Here is a 19,514-nt window from a genome sequence, read left to right on the forward strand (position 1 = left end):
TTATTTGCATTAACAGTATTTTGTATATATAAATAAATATTTATATAAAGCTACTAGATTTAGATTAAAAAGGTAAATTTGTATGGTTGTTTAAATACCTGTTTCATAAATGGCTATTAATTAACTAAGCTGAATCAGTGCTAACCCCCCTTTAGGGCAGGGCTACCCCAATCTATTTTTTAACTGCTCATGTGCAAACATGCTCAAATTCTATATATGTGCATTAGTTTGTGATTGGTTAGCGAGGGTCCTTTTGTTCTGCCGGACAGGGAAATAGGTGAAAACACATGCAGCAATGTATTCATTTAACAGAATAAAGATGCAGTATTGATTAAAAAAATCTTCTTAAATATCGTGCAACTTACAATTTGTGTTCAATGTCCCTTTTAATTATGCGCAGTAAAACACTTAGGGCTAGATTACAAGTGTCCTGCTAACTAACATGCATATAACAAGTTGAAAGTAAACGCGACTACACTAAATTTACGTGACCGAAGTACTCGCGTAAAGGGTTATGGCTAAATAAAAAGTTGCACCCAACACAACATAATACATTAATTTAAAGTGTTACACTCATACATGCATTAATAAAGCATGATTCATATCCATATTTTAAAAAAAGAGTTAAAAGGTATATGATATATGACAAGGTACTTGCATGGAAAGGGCTATAATGGATATATACATACAGTACATATGCATGTCTAAATATGTGTATGTATGTACAGTATATATACATATTAATACATGTGTATTTATGTATTTCTATGTGTATATATGCATATACATAAATATATACACATATAAACACACACACACACATATATATATATATATATATATATATATATATATATAAACACACATATATATATATATATATATATATATATATATACACATACACATACATACACTCTTTGGAGCTCTTCTCACTCAAATACCTGAAAACATGAAAACTATTTAATAATGTGTTTTACTGTATATGTACTGTAAATATTTTACATTCCAATGTTCTTCACATAGAGGAAAATGCTCTATTTATTTTTAAATAGATTTGTCTTGGATTTGCTATGCTTTATCTCATTTGATAAAGGAACCGGTTCAGTTCCAAAGTGCTGTGAGCTTTTAACTTGGACATTAAAAGTTAAAGGAATAGTCTAGTCAAAATTAAACTTTCATGATTCAGGTAGAGCAGTAATTTTAAGCAACATTCTAATTTACTCCTATTATCAATTTTTTTTTCATTCTCCTGGTATCTTTATTTGAAAAAGCAAGAACGAGCCAGCCCATTTTTGGTTCAGTACCTGGGTAGCGCTTACTGATTGGTGTCTAAATGTAGCCACCAATCAGCAAGCATTACCCAGGTGCTGAACCAATAATTGGCCAGCTCCTAAGTTTACATTCTTGCTTTTTCAAATAAAGATTTCAAAATTTCTGCTCAATCTGAATCATGAAAGTTTAATTTAGACTAGACTATTCTTTTAAGTTTTATGAAAGCAGTTCAGTGAGTGCTTTTCTACAACAGTGGTATATATATATACTGTATGTATATATATATATATATATATATATTTATATTTATAACTCCAACGAAAACAGAAACAAACCAGGATTTCTTCACATGCAAAAGTCAAGTTTATTGACGTTTCGGGGACTTGTGCTCCCCTTCTTCAGAACAACAGTGTACACACACAAACGTGCTTAAATACAGTGAACAAAACATACAGTTACCTCCTTCTTCCTGTCAAAAAAGCACCAAAAGATACATCATATCCGGTATAGTATAGAGTGAACTCGGAAGTTAACAATCATCACTTCCGGTATTAGTGTACATCAAACTTTGAATTATAAAAGTAACAAATTAAATACATGTTGGATGTTCTAATTCCCTTGAGCGGGTTAACATCATGTTAATCAAAGTACCAGTGTTGAATATCACATCACATAGTGCCCAAACTTATTGTGATACTATAGTGTTTATTACATCCTGTATGACCTCACTTCCTGTGTATTATCGCTACAATAGTGCATATGTTTACTAAAGGGAAAAATCACATAAGCATCCAAGCTATACCAGGATGGTGTATACCAAAAAACAAGTGACGAAGCATAAAATAAACTGAAAAACAAACTTAATGTGGTAAGTATATATCAAAATTGTCAAAAACAACAAAAAAGGGAAAATTCGATTAAAATAGAGGATGGACAGCAGACTTTTGAAGGAGGTCAAAATAGAGGATAATGATTTATTGGTAGTATTAGACGTTAATAGTCTTTATACCATTATTCCCCATAGAGTTGGTCTTGACATCATGAAGGAGCTTCTAGTGGCCTCTGATAAATATGTAGGTCCACCAATAGAATTTGTGGTACAATTGGCTGAGTTTTGTTTAACTAAAAAATATTTCAAATTTGAGAAATCCTTTTTTCTCTAAATAGCAGGCACTGCAATGGCGTCGAACATGGCCCCATCGTATGCCAATCTATTTATGACAGGTTTCGAAAATCACTATCTATGGTCTAAAGATGTACCTCAGGTAATATTTTACAAGAGGTACATCGAGGAAATTTTGTTGATCTGGAGGGGGAGCCCTGAGAAATTACAGGAGTGGTTTCAGGAATTCAATAGTACTGACACTACTGTCAGGTTTAAAATGTTGTTCAGTGTATATCAGATTGAATTTCTGGATCTACTAATCACTAAAGGACAGATGGGATTGGAGACAACTTTGTACTCCAAACCCACAGACCGTAACTCCCTACTGATGCCCAACAGTTGCCACGCATCTTCCCTTGTTAAAGGCATCATTAAATTGCAGTATATTAGAGCCATTAGAAACAACTCTAACAGAGAGAAGGAGGATTCACAGGTACGGGAGATGCAAGACAAATTTGCTCAAAGAGGATAATCATCCATAGTTCTGGAAGTGGTTAAAGAACAAACTAAGAATGCCACACAAGAAACATTACTACACAAGAAGATGAAGCAGCCAAACTGAGACAACAACATTATCTTTACAACAACCTATGCCCCTAACACCTTTTCAAGTTGGACAATCCATTAGAGAACATTGGCATATTCTACTCTCGGATCCAAAACTGAAATTTGCTAAGGACACATGCCCTATTGTTGGATACAGACGTAATACCAATCTATTAGATCTGCTGGTTATCTCAGATCTCACTAGATGTTACACAAATGAGGATCAAAGAACCATACGCAAAGGATGCTTTTGGTGCCCCAATTGTAAAACATGTAACGCCATGATAGCCACCAAGAAATTCAACCATCCGCATGGCAATCAAAATATACCATCAACCATTCAATTACGTGTACCACGACACGTTATATACATGATTATTTGTCCATGTGGCCTACATTATGTAGGGAAGAAGCAAGGAACTATTCGTGAAAGAATGGCTAACCATCGAGCCTCAATCAGATTGGCCGTAAAGAAAGGGAAATCTGACCAGCCAGTGGCACGGCACTGGCTAGTGACAAAACATCCAGCTGCTGCCATCAAAATTATTCTCATCGACCATATTCCCAAATCACCTAGAGGTGGAGACAGGAATAAGCTGCTACTAAAGAGGGAAGCAGAATGGATGTTCCGATTGGACACCATACACCCCAAGGGACTTAAATCATTACCTGATTTTGGAGCATTATCTTAATGTGGCTAAGTGTTTTCGCTACATGGGAAACCAGCGGGTTGTGGATGGGAACTGGGTGTAGGTGGTCTTCTGCCTGTCAACGGGATTCTACCTTTCACCACAGTCGTTGGTGACATCAAGGGATGACGTGGATTACTTGTAGTTCACGCTATCTCCTCGATTACCCCCTAGACCTTGATGGGTGGTTCCCTCTATGTGATACACTAGCTTACATCTGGGATAATTGTCTCCAATATATCCCTTGTTATGGTATTTACATGAGTTATGTGGTCAATATGTAACTATGCTAAAAAAGTGGTCAATTTTACCAAACTAAGGCCTAGATTTAGAGTTCGGCGGTAGCCGTCAAAACCAGCGTTAGAGGCTCCTAACGCTGGTTTTGGCCGCCCGCTGGTATTTGGAGTCAGTGATTAAAGGGTCTAACGCTCACTTTACAGCCGCGACTTTTCCATACCGCAGATCCCCCTACGCCATTTGCGTAGCCTATCTTTTCAATGGGATCTTCCTAACGCCGGTATTTAGAGTCGTTTCTGCAGTGAGCGTTAGAGCTCTAACGACAAGATTCCAGCCGCCTGAAAATAGCAGGAGTTAAGAGCTTTCTGGCTAACGCCGGTTCATAAAGCTCTTAACTACTGTACCCTAAAGTACACTAACACCCATAAACTACCTATGTACCCCTAAACCGAGGTCCCCCCACATCGCCGCCACTCGATTAAAATTTTTAACCCCTAATCTGCCGACCGCCACCTACGTTATACTTATGTACCCCTAATCTGCTGCCCCTAACACCGCCGACCCCTGTATTATATCTATTAACCCCTAACTTGCCCCCCACAACGTCGCCGCAAGCTACTTAAAATAATTAACCCCTAATCTTCCGACCGCAAATCGCCGCCACCTACGTTATCCCTATGTACCCCTAATCTGCTACCCCTAACATCGCCGACCCCTATGTTATATTTATTAACCCCTAATCTGCCCCCCTCAACGTCGCCGACACCTACCTACACTTATTAACCCCTAATCTGCCGAGCGGACCTGAGCGCTACTATAATAAAGTTATTAACCCCTAATCCGCCTCACTAACCCTATCATAAATAGTATTAACCCCTAATCTGCCCTCCCTAACATCGCCGACACCTAACTTCAATTATTAACCCCTAATCTGCCGACCGGAGCTCACCGCTATTCTAATAAATGTATTAACCCCTAAAGCTAAGTCTAACCCTAACACTAACACCCCCCTAAGTTAAATATAATTTTTATCTAACGAAATAAATTAACTCTTATTAAATAAATAATTCCTATTTAAAGCTAAATACTTACCTGTAAAATAAACCCTAATATAGCTACAATATAAATTATAATTATATTATAGCTATTTTAGGATTAATATTTATTTTACAGGCAACTTTGTAATTATTTTAACCAGGTACAATAGCTATTAAATAGTTAAGAACTAAATAAATACAATTAAATAAACTATCTAAAGTACAAAAAATAAAAAAGAACTAAGTTACAGAAAATAATAAAATATTTACAAACATAAGAAAAATATTACAACAATTTTAAACTAATTACACCTACTCTAAGCCCCCTAATAAAATAACAAAGCCCCCCAAAATAAAAAATTCCCTACCCTATTCTAAAATACAAATATTACAAGCTCTTTTACCTTACCAGCCCTGAACAGGGCCCTTTGCGGGGCATGCCCCAAGAATTTCAGCTCTTTTGCCTGTAAAAAAAAACATACAATACCCAAGCCCCCCAACATTACAACCCACCACCCACATACCCCTAATCTAACCCAAACCCCCCTTAAATAAACCTAACACTACCCCCCTGATGATCTTCCTACCTTGTCTTCACCATGCCAGGTTCACCGATCCGTCCTGGCTCCAAGATCTTCATCCAACCCAAGCGGGGGCTAGACATCCACTGAAGAAGTCCAGAAGAGGGTCCAAAGTCTTCCTCCTATACGGCAAGAAGAGGACATCCGGACCGGCAAACATCTTCTCCAAGCGGCATCTTCTATCTTCTTCCATCCGATGACGACCGGCTCCATCTTGAAGACCTCCAGCGCGGATCCATCCTCTTCTTCCGACGACTAGACGACGAATGACGGTTCCTTTAAGGGACGTCATCCAAGATGGCGTCCCTCGAATTCCGATTGGCTGATAGGATTCTATCAGCCAATCGGAATTAAGGTAGGAATTTTCTGATTGGCTGATGGAATCAGCCAATCAGAATATAGTTCAATCCGATTGGCTGATCCAATCAGCCAATCAGATTGAGCTCGCATTCTATTGGCTGATCGGAACAGCCAATAGAATGCGAGCTCAATCTGATTAGGTAACTATTAAATAGTTCTTAACTATTTAATAGCTATTGTACCTGGTTAAAATAATTACAAAGTTGCCTGTAAAATAAATATTAATCCTAAAATAGCTATAATATAATTATAATTTATATTGTAGCTATATTAGGATTTATTTTACAGGTAAGTATTTAGCTTTAAATAGGAATCATTTATTTAATAAGAGTTAATTTATTTCGTTAGATAAAAATTATATTTAACTTAGGGGGGTGTTAGTGTTAGGGTTAGACTTAGCTTTAGGGGTTAATACATTTATTAGAATAGCGGTGAGCTCCGGTCGGCAGATTAGGGGTTAATAATTGAAGGTAGGTGTCGGCGATGTTAGGGAGGGCAGATTAGGGGTTAATACTATTTATGATAGGGTTAGTGAGGCGGATTAGGGGTTAATAACTTTATTATAGTAGCGCTCAGGTCCGCTCGGCAGATTAGGAGTTAATAAGTGTAGGCAGGTGTCGGCGACGTTGTGGGGGGCAGATTAGGGGTTAATAAATATAACATAGGGGTCGGCGATGTTAGGGCAGCAGATTAGGGGTACATAGGGATAACGTAGGTGGCGGCGGTTTACGGAGCGGCAGATTAGGGGTTAAAAGTGTAATGCAGGGGTCAGCGATAGCGGGGGCGGCAGATTAGGGGTTAATAAGTGTAAGGTTAGGGGTGTTTAGACTCGGGGTACATGTTAGAGTGTTAGGTGCAGACGTAGGAAGTGTTTCCCCATAGGAAACAATGGGGCTGCGTTAAGAGCTGAACGCTGCTTTTTTGCAGGTGTTAGGTTTTTTTTCAGCTCAAACTGCCCCATTGTTTCCTATGGGAGAATCGTGCACGAGCACGTTTTTGATGCCGGCCGCGTCCGTAAGCAACTCTGGTATCGAGAGTTGCATTTGCGGTAAATATGCTCTACGCTCCTTTTTTGGAGCCTAACGCAGCATTTGTTTGAACTCTCGATACCAGAGTTAAATTTATGGTGCGGCCAGAAAAAAACCCGCGGAGCGTTAACAGCCCTTTTACCGCCGAACTCCAAATCTAGGCCTAAGTATTATTAATATAATATTGCTGGAAGATATTTGTCTAGTAGATCTTGTTGCCCTGTATATTTCTGAATGTACGAGTTCTTACATCTAATTCTGCTGTCCATCCTCTATTTTAATCAAATTTTCCCTTTTTTGTTGTTTTTGACAATTTTGATATATACTTACCACATTAAGTTTGTTTTTCAGTTTATTTTATGCTTAGTCACTTGTTTTTTGGTATACACCGTCCTGGTATAGCTTGGATACTTATGTGATTTTTCACATTAGTAAATATATGCACTATTGTAGCGATAATACACCGGAAGGGACGTCATACAGGATGTATTTCCGGCTGAACCGGAACTGGAAGTGATGTAACTTCCGTTTTTTACGGACAGGAGCAATAAACACTATAGTATCACGATAGGTTTGGGCACTATATGATGTGATATTCAACACTGGTACTTTGATTAACATGATGTTAACCCGCTCAAGGGAATTAGAACATCCAACATGTATTTAATTTGTTACTTTTATAATTCAATGTTTGATGTACACTAATACCGGAAGTGATGATTGTTAGCTTCCGAGTTCACTCTATACTATACCGGATATGATGTATCTTTTGGCGCTTTTTTGACAGGAAGAAGGAGGTAACTGTTTGTTTTGTTCACTGTATTTAAGCACGTTTGTGTGTGTACACTGTTGTTCTGAAGACGGGGAGCACAAGTCCCCGAAACGTCAATAAACTTGACTTATGCATATGAAGAAATCCTGGCTTGTTTTTGTTGGAGTTATTATATTCACACTGAACAACCGGGTAGTTGACCCTAGGAGGGCGGATTCACATTTTGACTCTTTTATATATATATATATATATATATATATATATATATATATATATATATATATATATATATATATATATATATATATATATATATATAGGACAGGTATAGATATATATTTTACAAGGAATACAACATATATTATATATATATATATATATATATATTATATTATATATATATATATATATATATATATATATATATATATATATATATATATATATATATATATATATATATATATATATATATAAATTTTAAAATAAATAGGACACTTCTATGTGAAAAACATTGGAGTGTAAAATATTCATAACTACTTTCAGGTTAGCTCTGTAAGTTGAACTCAGTGTTGGTTAGCGCATGAACAATAAGTGTTAGTTTTTTCAGATTGCTCTCTATGGGGAGAAGTCAACATGGTCACAATATTCGAAGTCCTCAAGGTAGCGCGTGTCAGTTTTCACTCACAGTTTACCTTATCAAAACACTAGCATTTTGGATTTTATCATGTAAAATATTTAACCATCAAACTATAAGATACATTAATAATTTTTATTTCACAGAAGGGTGCCTTAAATGGACAGTGTTCTGTTGTTTTTTCCATATACGTGTTTCTAATGTCTTGTTATACCAGCTACAGTATCAAATGTATGTGATATTGCTCCTTTATATTTATTTTTGTGTTGGAAATAGCTGTTTCTGCGCATAGAAACCAGAAAGATTAGACCTCTCTATCTTATCTTTCTCTGTATGGGGTAGATTGATCAATATCATGTCCTACAGACATCGCTGAATGCCGACAGCATACGCTGTCAGCATTTATCATTGCACAAGCATTTCACCAGAACTGCTTGTGCAATGCCGCCCTTTGCAGATTTGCGGCCATTCGGCCCTTGTTAAATCTACCCCTATAAATTAAGGCTTTTCATCTCTATCCATTTCTTTGTACACAAAAGCCCTGTGCTTAGAGAGAGCAATTGAAAACAAATATTTTAATTCTTAACTCTCCTGTACTGCACTGGGAGTGTGATTTCCTCTGCTGCATTTTGTTTACATAGCCTACACAATTTCAGCAGGCAAAAGCATCAGTTTCAAATGGCAAAATAAAGATAAATAAGCTTTCTTTCATGCAATTAGCAAGAGTCCATGAGCTAGTGACGTATGGGATATACATTCCTACCAGGAGGGGCAAAGTTTCCCAAACCTCAAAATGCCTATAAATACACCCCTCACCACACCCACAAATCAGTTTTACAAACTTTGCCTCCTATGGAGGTGGTGAAGTAAGTTTGTGCTAGATTCTATGTTGATATGCGCTCCGCAGCAGGTTGGAGCCTGGTTTTCCTCTCAGCGTGCAGTGAATGTCAGAGGGATGTGAGGAGAGTATTGCCTATTTGAATTCAATGATCTCCTTCTACGGGGTCTATTTCATAGGTTCTCTGTTATCGGTCGTAGAGATTCATCTCTTACCTCCCTTTTCAGATCGACGATATACTCTTATATATACCATTACCTCTACTGATTCTCGTTTCAGTACTGGTTTGGCTTTCTACTACATGTAGATGAGTGTCCTGGGGTAAGTAAGTCTTATTTTCTGTGACACTCTAAGCTATGGTTGGGCACTTTTATATAAAGTTCTAAATATATGTATTCAAACATTTATTTGCCTTGACTCAGGATGTTCAAACGTTCCTTATTTCAGACAGTCAGTTTCATATTTGGGATAATGCATATGAATAAATCAATTTTTTTCTTACTTTAAAAATTTGACTTTTTTCCCTGTGGGCTGTTAGGCTCGCGGGGGCTGAAAATGCTTCATTTTATTGCGTCATTCTTGGCGCTGACTTTTTTTGCGCAAAAAAAATTTTTGTTTCCGGCGTCATACGTGTCGCCGGAAGTTGTGTCATTTTTGACGGGTTTTTTTTGCGCCAAAAGTGTCGGCGTTCCGGATGTGGCGTCATTTTTGGCGCCAATAGCATTTAGGCGCCAAATAATGTGGGCGTATTTTTTGGCGCTAAAAAATATGGGCGTCACTTTTGTCTCCACATTATTTAAGTCTCATTATTTATTGCTTCTGGTTGCTAGAAGCTTGTTCACTGGCATTTTTTCCCATTCCTGAAACTGTCATTTAAGGAATTTGATCAATTTTGCTTTATATGTTGTTTTTTCTATTACATATTGCAAGATGTCCCAGATTGACACTGAGTCAGAAGATACTTCTGGAAAAACGCTGCCTGGTGCTGGATCTACCAAAGTTAAGTGTATCTGCTGTAAGCTTATGGTATCTGTTCCTCCAGCTGTTGTTTGTAATGAATGTCATGACAAACTTGTTAATGCAGATAATATTTCCTTTAGTAATGTTACATTACCTGTTGCTGTTCCGTCAACATCTAATACTCAGAGTGTTCCTGTTAACATAAGAGATTTTGTTTCTAAATCCATTAAGAAGGCTATGTCTGTTATTCCTCCTTCTAGTAAACGTAAAAGGTCTTTTAAAACTTCTCATTTTTCAGATGAATTTTTAAATGAACATCATCATTTTGATTCTGATAATGGTTCCTCTGGTTCAGAGGATTCTGTCTCAGAGGTTGATGCTGATAAATCTTCATATTTATTCAAAATGGAATTTATTCATTCTGTACTTAAAGAAATTTTAATTGCATTAGAAATAGAGGATTCTGGTCCTCTTGATACTAAATCTAAGTGTTTAAATAAGGTTTTTAAATCTCCTGTAGTTATTCCAGAAGTTTTTCCTGTCCCTGATGCTATTTCTGAAGTAATCTCCAGGGAATGGAATAATTTGGGTAATTCATTTACTCCTTCTAAACGTTTTAAGCAATTATATCCTGTGCCATCTGACAGATTAGAGTTTTGGGACAAAATCCCTAAAGTTGATGGGGCTATCTCTACTCTTGCTAAACGTACTACTATTCCTACGGCAGATAGTACTTCCTTTAAGGATCCTTTAGATAGGAAGATTGAATCCTTTCTAAGAAAAGCTTACTTATGTTCAGGTAATCTTCTTAGACCTGCTATATCTTTAGCGGTTGTTGTTGCAGCTTCAACTTTTTGGTTAGAAGTTTTAGCGCAACAAGTAACAGATCATAATTCTCATAGCATTGTTAATCTTCTTCAACAAGCTAATAACTTTATTTGTGATGCCATCTTTGATATCATTAGAGTTGATGTCAGGTATATGTCTCAAGCTATTTTAGCTAGAAGAGCTTTATGGCTTAAAACTTGGAATGCTGATATGTCTTCTAAGTCAACTTTGCTTTCCCTTTCTTTCCAGGGTAATAAATTATTTGGTTCTCAGTTGGATTCTATTATCTCAACTGTTACTGGAGGGAAAGGAACTTTTTTGCCACAGGATAAAAAAATCTAAAGGTAAATTTAGGTCTAATAATCGTTTTCGTTCCTTTCGTCACAATAAGGAACAAAAGCCTGATCCTTCACCCACAGGAGCGGTATCAGTTTGGAAACCATCTCCAGTCTGGAATAAATCCAAGCCTTTTAGAAAACCAAAGCCAGCTCCCAAGTCCACATGAAGGTGCGGCCCTCATTCCAGCCCAGCTGGTAGGGGGCAGATTACGTTTTTTCAAAGAAATTTGGATCAATTCAATTCACAATCTTTGGATTCAGAACATTGTTTCAGAAGGGTACAGAATTGGCTTCAAGATAAGGCCTCCTGCAAAGAGATTTTTTCTTTCCCGTGTCCCAGTAAATCCAGCGAAAGCTCAAGCATTTCTGAAATGTGTTTCAGATCTAGCGTTGGCTGGAGTAATTATGCCAGTTCCAGTTCTGGAACAGGGACTGGGGTTTTATTCAAATCTCTTCATTGCACCAAAGAAGGAGAATTCCTTCAGACCAGTTCTGGATCTAAAAATATTGAATCGTTATGTAAGGATACCAACATTCAAAATGGTAACTATAAGGACTATCCTGCCTTTTGTTCAGCAAGGGCATTATATGTCCACAATAGATTTACAGGATGCATATCTGCATATTCCGATTCATCCAGATCACTATCAGTTTCTGAGATTCTCTTTCCTAGACAAGCATTACCAGTTTGTGGCTCTGCCATTTGGCCTAGCAACAGCTCCAAGAATTTTTACAAAGGTTCTCGGTGCCCTTCTGTCTGTAATCAGAGAACAGGGTATTGTGGTATTTCCTTATTTGGACGATATCTTGGTACTTGCTCAGTCTTCACATTTAGCAGAATCTCATACGAATCGACTTGTGTTGTTTCTTCAAAATCATGGTTGGAGGATCAATTTACCGAAAATTTCATTGATTCCTCAGACAAGGGTAACCTTTTTAGGTTTCCAGATAGATTCAGTGTCCATGACTCTGTCTCTGACAGACAAGAGACGTCTAAAATTGATCTCAGCTTGTCGAAACCTTCAATCACAATCATTCCCTTCGGTAGCCTTATGCATGGAAATTCTAGGTCTTATGACTGCTGCATCGGACGCGATCCCCTTTGCTCGTTTTCACATGCGATCTCTTCAGCTCTGTATGCTGAACCAGTGGTGCAGGGATTACACAAAGATATCTCAATTAATATCTTTAAAACCGATTGTACGACACTCTCTGACGTGGTGGACAGATCACCATCGTTTAGTTCAGGGGGCTTCTTTTGTTCTTCCGACCTGGACTGTAATTTCAACAGATGCAAGTCTGACAGGTTGGGGAGCTGTTTGGGGGTCTCTGACAGCACAAGGGGTTTGGGAATCTCAGGAGGTGAGATTACCAATCAATATTTTGGAACTCTGTGCAATTTTCAGAGCTCTTCAGTCATGGCCTCTTCTAAAGAGAGAATCGTTAATTTGTTTTCAGACAGACAATGTCACAACTGTGGCATACATCAATCATCAAGGAGGGAATCACAGTCCTCTGGCTATGAAAGAAGTATCTCGAATACTGGTATGGGCGGAATCCAGCTCCTGTCTAGTTTCTGCGGTTCATATCCCAGGTATAGACAATTGGGAAGCGGATTATCTCAGTCGCCAAACGTTACATCCGGGCGAATGGTCTCTTCACCCAGAGGTATTTCTTCAGATTGTTCAAATGTGGGGACTTACAGAAATAGATCTGATGGCTTCTCATCTAAACAAGAAACTTCCCAGGTATCTGTCCAGATCCAGGGACCCTCAGGCGGAAGCAGTGGATGCATTGTCACTTCCTTGGAAGTATCATCCTGCCTATCTCTTTCCGCCTCTAGTTCTTCTTCCAAGAGTAATCTCCAAGATTCTGAAGGAATGCTCTTTTGTTCTGCTGGTGGCTCCAGCATGGCCTCACAGGTTTTGGTATGCGGATCTTGTCCGGATGGCCTCTTGCCAACCGTGGACTCTTCCGTTAAGACCAGACCTTCTGTCGCAAGGTCCTTTTTTCCATCAGGATCTCAAATCCTTAAATTTAAAGGTATGGAGATTGAACGCTTGATTCTTAGTCAAAGAGGTTTCTCTGACTCTGTGATTAATACTATGTTACAGGCTCGTAAATTTGTATCTAGAAAGATATATTATAGAGTCTGGAAGACTTACATTTCTTGGTGTCTTTCTCATCATTTTTCCTGGCATTCTTTTAGAATTCCGAGAATTTTACAGTTTCTTCAGGATGGTTTGGATAAAGGTTTGTCTGCAAGTTCCTTGAAAGGACAAATCTCTGCTCTTTCTGTTCTTTTTCACAGAAGGATTGCTAATCTTCCTGATATTCATTGTTTTGTACAAGCTTTGGTTCGTATAAAACCTGTTATTAAGTCAATTTCTCCTCCTTGGAGTTTGAATTTGGTTCTGGGGGCTCTTCAAGCTCCTCTGTTTGAACCTATGCATTCTTTGGACATTAAATTACTTTCTTGGAAAGTTTTGTTTCTTTTGGCCATCTCTTCTGCTAGAAGAGTTTCTGAATTATCTGCTCTTTCTTGTGAGTCTCCTTTTCTGATTTTTCATCAGGATAAGGCGGTGTTGCGAACTTCTTTTAAATTTTTACCTAAGGTTGTGAATTCTAACAACATTAGTAGAGAAATTGTGGTTCCTTCATTGTGTCCTAATCCTAAGAATTCTAAGGAGAGATCATTGCATTCTTTGGATGTAGTTAGAGCTTTGAAATATTATGTTGAAGCTACTAAGAAATTCCGAAAGACTTCTAGTCTATTTGTTATCTTTTCCGGTTCTAGGAAAGGTCAGAAGGCCTCTGCCATTTCTTTGGCATCTTGGTTAAAATCTTTAATTCATCATGCTTATGTCGAGTCGGGTAAAACTCCGCCTCAAAGGATTACAGCTCATTCTACTAGGTCAGTTTCTACTTCCTGGGCGTTTAGGAATGAAGCTTCGGTTGATCAGATTTGCAAAGCAGCAACTTGGTCTTCTTTGCATACTTTTACTAAATTCTACCATTTTGATGTGTTTTCTTCTTCTGAAGCAGTTTTTGGTAGAAAAGTACTTCAGGCAGCTGTTTCAGTTTGATTCTTCTGCTTATAATTTCAGTTTTTTTCATTATAAGATTTAAACTTTATTTTGGGTGTGGATTATTTTCAGCGGAATTGGCTGTCTTTATTTTATCCCTCCCTCTCTAGTGACTCTTGCGTGGAAGATCCACATCTTGGCTAGTCATTATCCCATACGTCACTAGCTCATGGACTCTTGCTAATTACATGAAAGAAAACATAATTTATGTAAGAACTTACCTGATAAATTCATTTCTTTCATATTAGCAAGAGTCCATGAGGCCCACCCTTTTTGTGGTGGTTTTGATTTTTTTGTATAAAGCACAATTATTCAAATTCCTTATTTTTTATGCTTTCGCACTTTTTTCTTATCACCCCACTTCTTGGCTATGCGTTAAACCGATTTGTGGGTGTGGTGAGGGGTGTATTTATAGGCATTTTGAGGTTTGGGAAACTTTGCCCCTCCTGGTAGGAATGTATATCCCATACGTCACTAGCTCATGGACTCTTGCTAATATGAAAGAAATGAATTTATCAGGTAAGTTCTTACATAAATTATGTTATTTATGAACAATTTAATACTTTAGTTGGTAAAATTGATAATTGTGAACACATTCAAGGGGAGAACAGTTTACAGTACAATGTCACTTTAATCTGTTGTAATAGCTTATGTTTGCTCCTACCCCTGCCCACGTGAAAATAATTTCCAAGCAAAAAACAAAATCATACATAGAATTTGAAATTTTTTTTATTTACTTTTACATTCCCTAAGTTCCTCTATTTACTCTGGTCAGCAAAGAAAAATCATCAGAGAAACTAACAGGACTATATTTGACCCCTGATTACGAACATGACTAAGAGCCAAAACACTTGAGCCTTCCTCTACCCTACTGTGCTAAGTCGAGATTCTGGTTCCTGTGGGAGGAGCTAGTGCTGTTGCCGAGAGCTTGAATCAAACTAACCCTTGCTCCATGCCCGTTGTTGAAGGCCGCTGCCTTCCTAGGGCACTTGCATCTATTCCAAAGGTGCACAGCTAGGAATCCCGGAATAAGCCGAAGAGGCTCGGTCGCTGGAGTCAGACCCATAATAATCGTGACTCGATATTGGCTTCTTGTCTGGAGGTTCGGTGAAGGAACAGGCTCCGGTGGCTATTACGAAGTCCTCCTTAACAAAGATCCTAATCACGGGGGTTAACAAGTAAAGATAACACTGAGAGCGGCAACGTGAGTGTTCTGTGGATACATCAGACGAGTAAGCCCGCACGAGATATATAAGCCACAACGACGTAAGTGACGGTGGGTAAAGCTGTTAGACAGTGGCTGAGAGTCTCGAGAAATCGTTATCCCATGGCAGCTGGAGCCATAGTGCTGGACAGTATCCTGTGAAGCTATTGACCTACAACACAGCAGCAATAAGAGGAGATACCTAGAAAATTATTAACAGAATGTTTATAATAGAGTCTTTCATCCGGAGGTTTACTACACCTGCAGATTGTAGGTAGAAACGCAGATATAATCCCAAGTAAAATCAACAAGACAACCAGGACTAAGTTGCTTTCATGTGAGAATGCTTTTGGGAGGAAGCCCCTAGAGACTCTTGATAGTACAGAGTTCCAGCAAAAGGATTTTACTCAAAAAAACACAAGTACTGCCTAAAAAGCAAACAATCTTAAAATTTAAACAGTTGCTACAGTACGCAGACTTTTTCCTTTCTTCTATGTAAGGGTTTTCACTCTGGACATTGGAGTACAAGTTAGATGTTATTCTGCATTGTCTTCATTGATAACATTTGGACACATTTTTTGAGGTTTTGATAGCCCACTTTAGGAGTTTGTAGAGGCTACAACTGATAGAGTAACGTTACCAAGTAATCCAAGATTGTACTTTTTTTTGTGTACAGCTCCAAAAGAAAAAAGTGTGCTTTTTTTGTTTTTGTTTACTTTTGCATAGTTGTAAGAGCCCTGTAGTATAATATTTGCTAAGATTATAAAAAAGTTGGGCTAATAATAACATTTCTTCTGAAAACAGTTGTCACATGTGTGAAATATTATATGTCTATATATATCAATTAATCAAAGGCACACTCAAAATTAGAATAACTTATCGATACATTTATAGACCACTACAAAAGTGCGGGATTGGTATTTAGAGGCTATGCTACGTAATATACTGCTAACAGATATATTCTTATATTACTGTTTGAACTGATGTATTTTTTATTACCTATATTAGTTTCACAAAAGCAGTGCGTCTAAAGCCTTGCTTCCTCTGTCTCTGGACCTAAAGAGGAAAAAGTGTGTTGTTTTTTTGTTTTTTTTCAGAGTACAATAACTGTTAATAGCATAAAAGAGTCAGATTAATAACACTGTTTGTCTAAATACCTGTTATGTTGGTAAAATATTATATGCCTATATCTATTAATTACCGTAAGGTTCGCTGAAAATTTAGAGCAAGTCATTGTTATATTTAGATGTTGAAGGCCTATAATAGAGCTGCATTGGTACTTAGAGGCTGTGTAACTTTATTATATAACACGCTATATAAGGATATAACATATATACTTATATATTTCTGTCTGATTTGAAGTATTCCATACCACTAGTATTAGCTTCATAAAAGTAGCTCTCTGCTAAATAATTAGTAAACAAGAAAATCTGAGTCATAATGCTTGGTGACATGATTGGTTAGAAACTTTCGCCACCCTTTTTTTTCTCTTTTAGGTTTCAAGGGTAGGGACACACACACGATAGAAATTGATTTTTGGCGTACATAAATTGCCACCATCACAAGCGCTTACCCTTAGTATAGTAGGAATCTAAGGGGTTACTCCAGTCCTCCTGAAATTAGATTCCCTTCTGACACTTTTTTTTTTCACATGTAATTGCACATGGATAAATATATCACTAATATTAAAGTGAACTCTCCAATCATGCCCCCTAAGCAAAAAGAAAAAAAACACGTACCTCTGATGTACATATATATAGTTCAAATGAGTCAATACTACATAAAATCGATATACAACCATTAGTAACCCAGATGTCTGATATCTTTTTACCCCAATTTAAGTTGTTAAAAACTCAAATGACAAACATAATGTCAGAACTAAGACAATTTTCTAATCGTCTTACAGAAGTCGAAAATAGGGTATCAGCAAATGAGGATATACTATATAAGCAAGAACAAAACATAGATGAGAATAGTAAAACATTGAAAGTGTGGCAAGAAAAAATACATGAGTTAGAAGATCGCTCGCCGTGAAATAATCTTAAAATAATAGGCCTTCCAGATAATGGAGATTATTTAGACCTAATCTCTTTCTCTAATACAACGCTCCCCCTGGCTGTTGGAATCTTGCAAAAAGATCTGCCAATACCAATTAGGGACAATATAAGAGATCAGAACTATAATAGACCAGTGATGGTTAAATATTTTAACTATCAAGATAAAATGAATATCTTAAGACTCTATAGAAAGATGGATAATTTATATATTAGGTCAAACCAAGTATTAATTTTCCAAGATTACATCCAAAAGGAAAGATTTAGCCCCATATTGTACTAAACTGATCAACGCAGGTTTTAAGGCTAGACTCTTAAATCCGGCCAAAGTGGTAATAGAGGAACAAGACGGTAATTGTACTTTGAATAATGTGATAGAAGCTAGGGAATTTTGCAAAAGTAAGAAAGTACTCTGATAGAATTCCAGGTAATTATATTTTAAGTTCTAAACACACGAATATTATGGGTTTTTGTAATTTTAAATTGGTTGTTAGGTGGCTAAGGCCAAACTGTTTATTTTTTTTTTCTCCACTCTCTCTCCCTCATCTCTCTATTTCTCTTCCACTCCCGGTAAAATATATTTATTCCATGACTTCTTAAAAATGAATACTTCAGTTTGAGGAAAGATAAAATTAATTGCCTCTCATGGAATATCGGTGGAGTAACATCACCCAGTAAAAGAAAACTAATTATTAAACAACTTGCCAGATTTAAACCAGAGGTTGCTCTACTGCAGGAGACACATTTAAGGAAAAATGAGATAGAGAAATTTAAGTGTAAATGGATAGGACAGTTGTTGCTTCAGATTGCTCTAGGAGGAAGAAAGGGGATGCCTTTCTTTTTAACAAAAGTTTACAATATAATGTTCAGAATATACAAATCGATCCACAAGATAGGTGGATAATTGTACACATTGAGATCTTTGGTGTTAATTATGTAATCTGTAACATATATGGTCCCAATAATTTAGACCAGGCTTTCTGGGATGATATTATTATTAAACTCTCTCCTAATTTAGATCAAAATATAATTCTGGCAGGCGATTTTAATTTAACTCCTATGTTCTCTCTCGATAGATTCTCACCTAAGCAGAGTCCTCCACCTCCTTAAATATCACACTTATTTTTTCAGATTTGTAAAAATCTAAAATTGACATTCAACATCCTGACACCAAATCATATACATGTGAATCCAGGTCTCATAGATCCTTTTCCTGGATTGATTATATTTTTAATTTCCAGCCCTCTTCTTTAACTTGGAATTAAGACCCAGATAAATGACATTGTTATAACTGACCACGCTACAATTTCCCTTGAAATTGAACTTTGACCTCCCCCGGTAGAAGTAACAAGTAATTTTTTTTCCCAAAGCACCTAATAAATAACATACTGTTTCAAAACTGGTTATGTCATAAATGGCAGGAGTATAGCACAGATAACTATATTTAGATAAAACCAGAATTTTTCTGGGAAGCCACAAAGGCATTTTTTAGAGGTCAGATCAAAGCTTATATGATTATTGCCAAAAAGAAATTTAGAGCAAGCAAATTACAACTAGCAAACACAGTTACTAATGCCTATAGAAAATATGTAAACAGACCACTTAAACATTTCTGGGATAAATATAAGCTAGCCAGACAAGACAGGGATCTTTTTTTAAAATCTAAATTGACTAATGAAGAGATTAGAATGAATGCCCTTTATACTGGACACTATGGTAAATCTGCTAAATATCTCGCCAGACTTGATAAGGTCAGGAAAAAGAACAATATGATTGAGCAGATTGTAGTCGGCGACAAGAATTATACAGCACTTTCTGATATCCAAAGTGTGTTTCTTAACTACTATCAAAAGATCTATGCAGCTAAAACAATTGACCC

General features: G+C 37.0%; 1 protein-coding gene across 1 annotated transcript in view; it reads left to right on the forward strand.

The window, feature by feature from the left end:
• The window catches only part of ALK (ALK receptor tyrosine kinase), a 633,273-nt gene that overhangs the window by 265,256 nt on the left and 348,503 nt on the right, over positions 1-19,514 (forward strand). The window contains exon 4 of the mRNA XM_053712803.1: positions 3,392-3,565. Within this exon, the coding sequence (XP_053568778.1) occupies positions 3,392-3,565 (174 nt within the window). The remainder of the gene's footprint in view (positions 1-3,391; positions 3,566-19,514) is intronic.

This window comes from Bombina bombina, chromosome 4 (assembly GCF_027579735.1).
Source record: "Bombina bombina isolate aBomBom1 chromosome 4, aBomBom1.pri, whole genome shotgun sequence".
NCBI classification, from domain to species: Eukaryota; Metazoa; Chordata; class Amphibia; order Anura; family Bombinatoridae; genus Bombina; species Bombina bombina.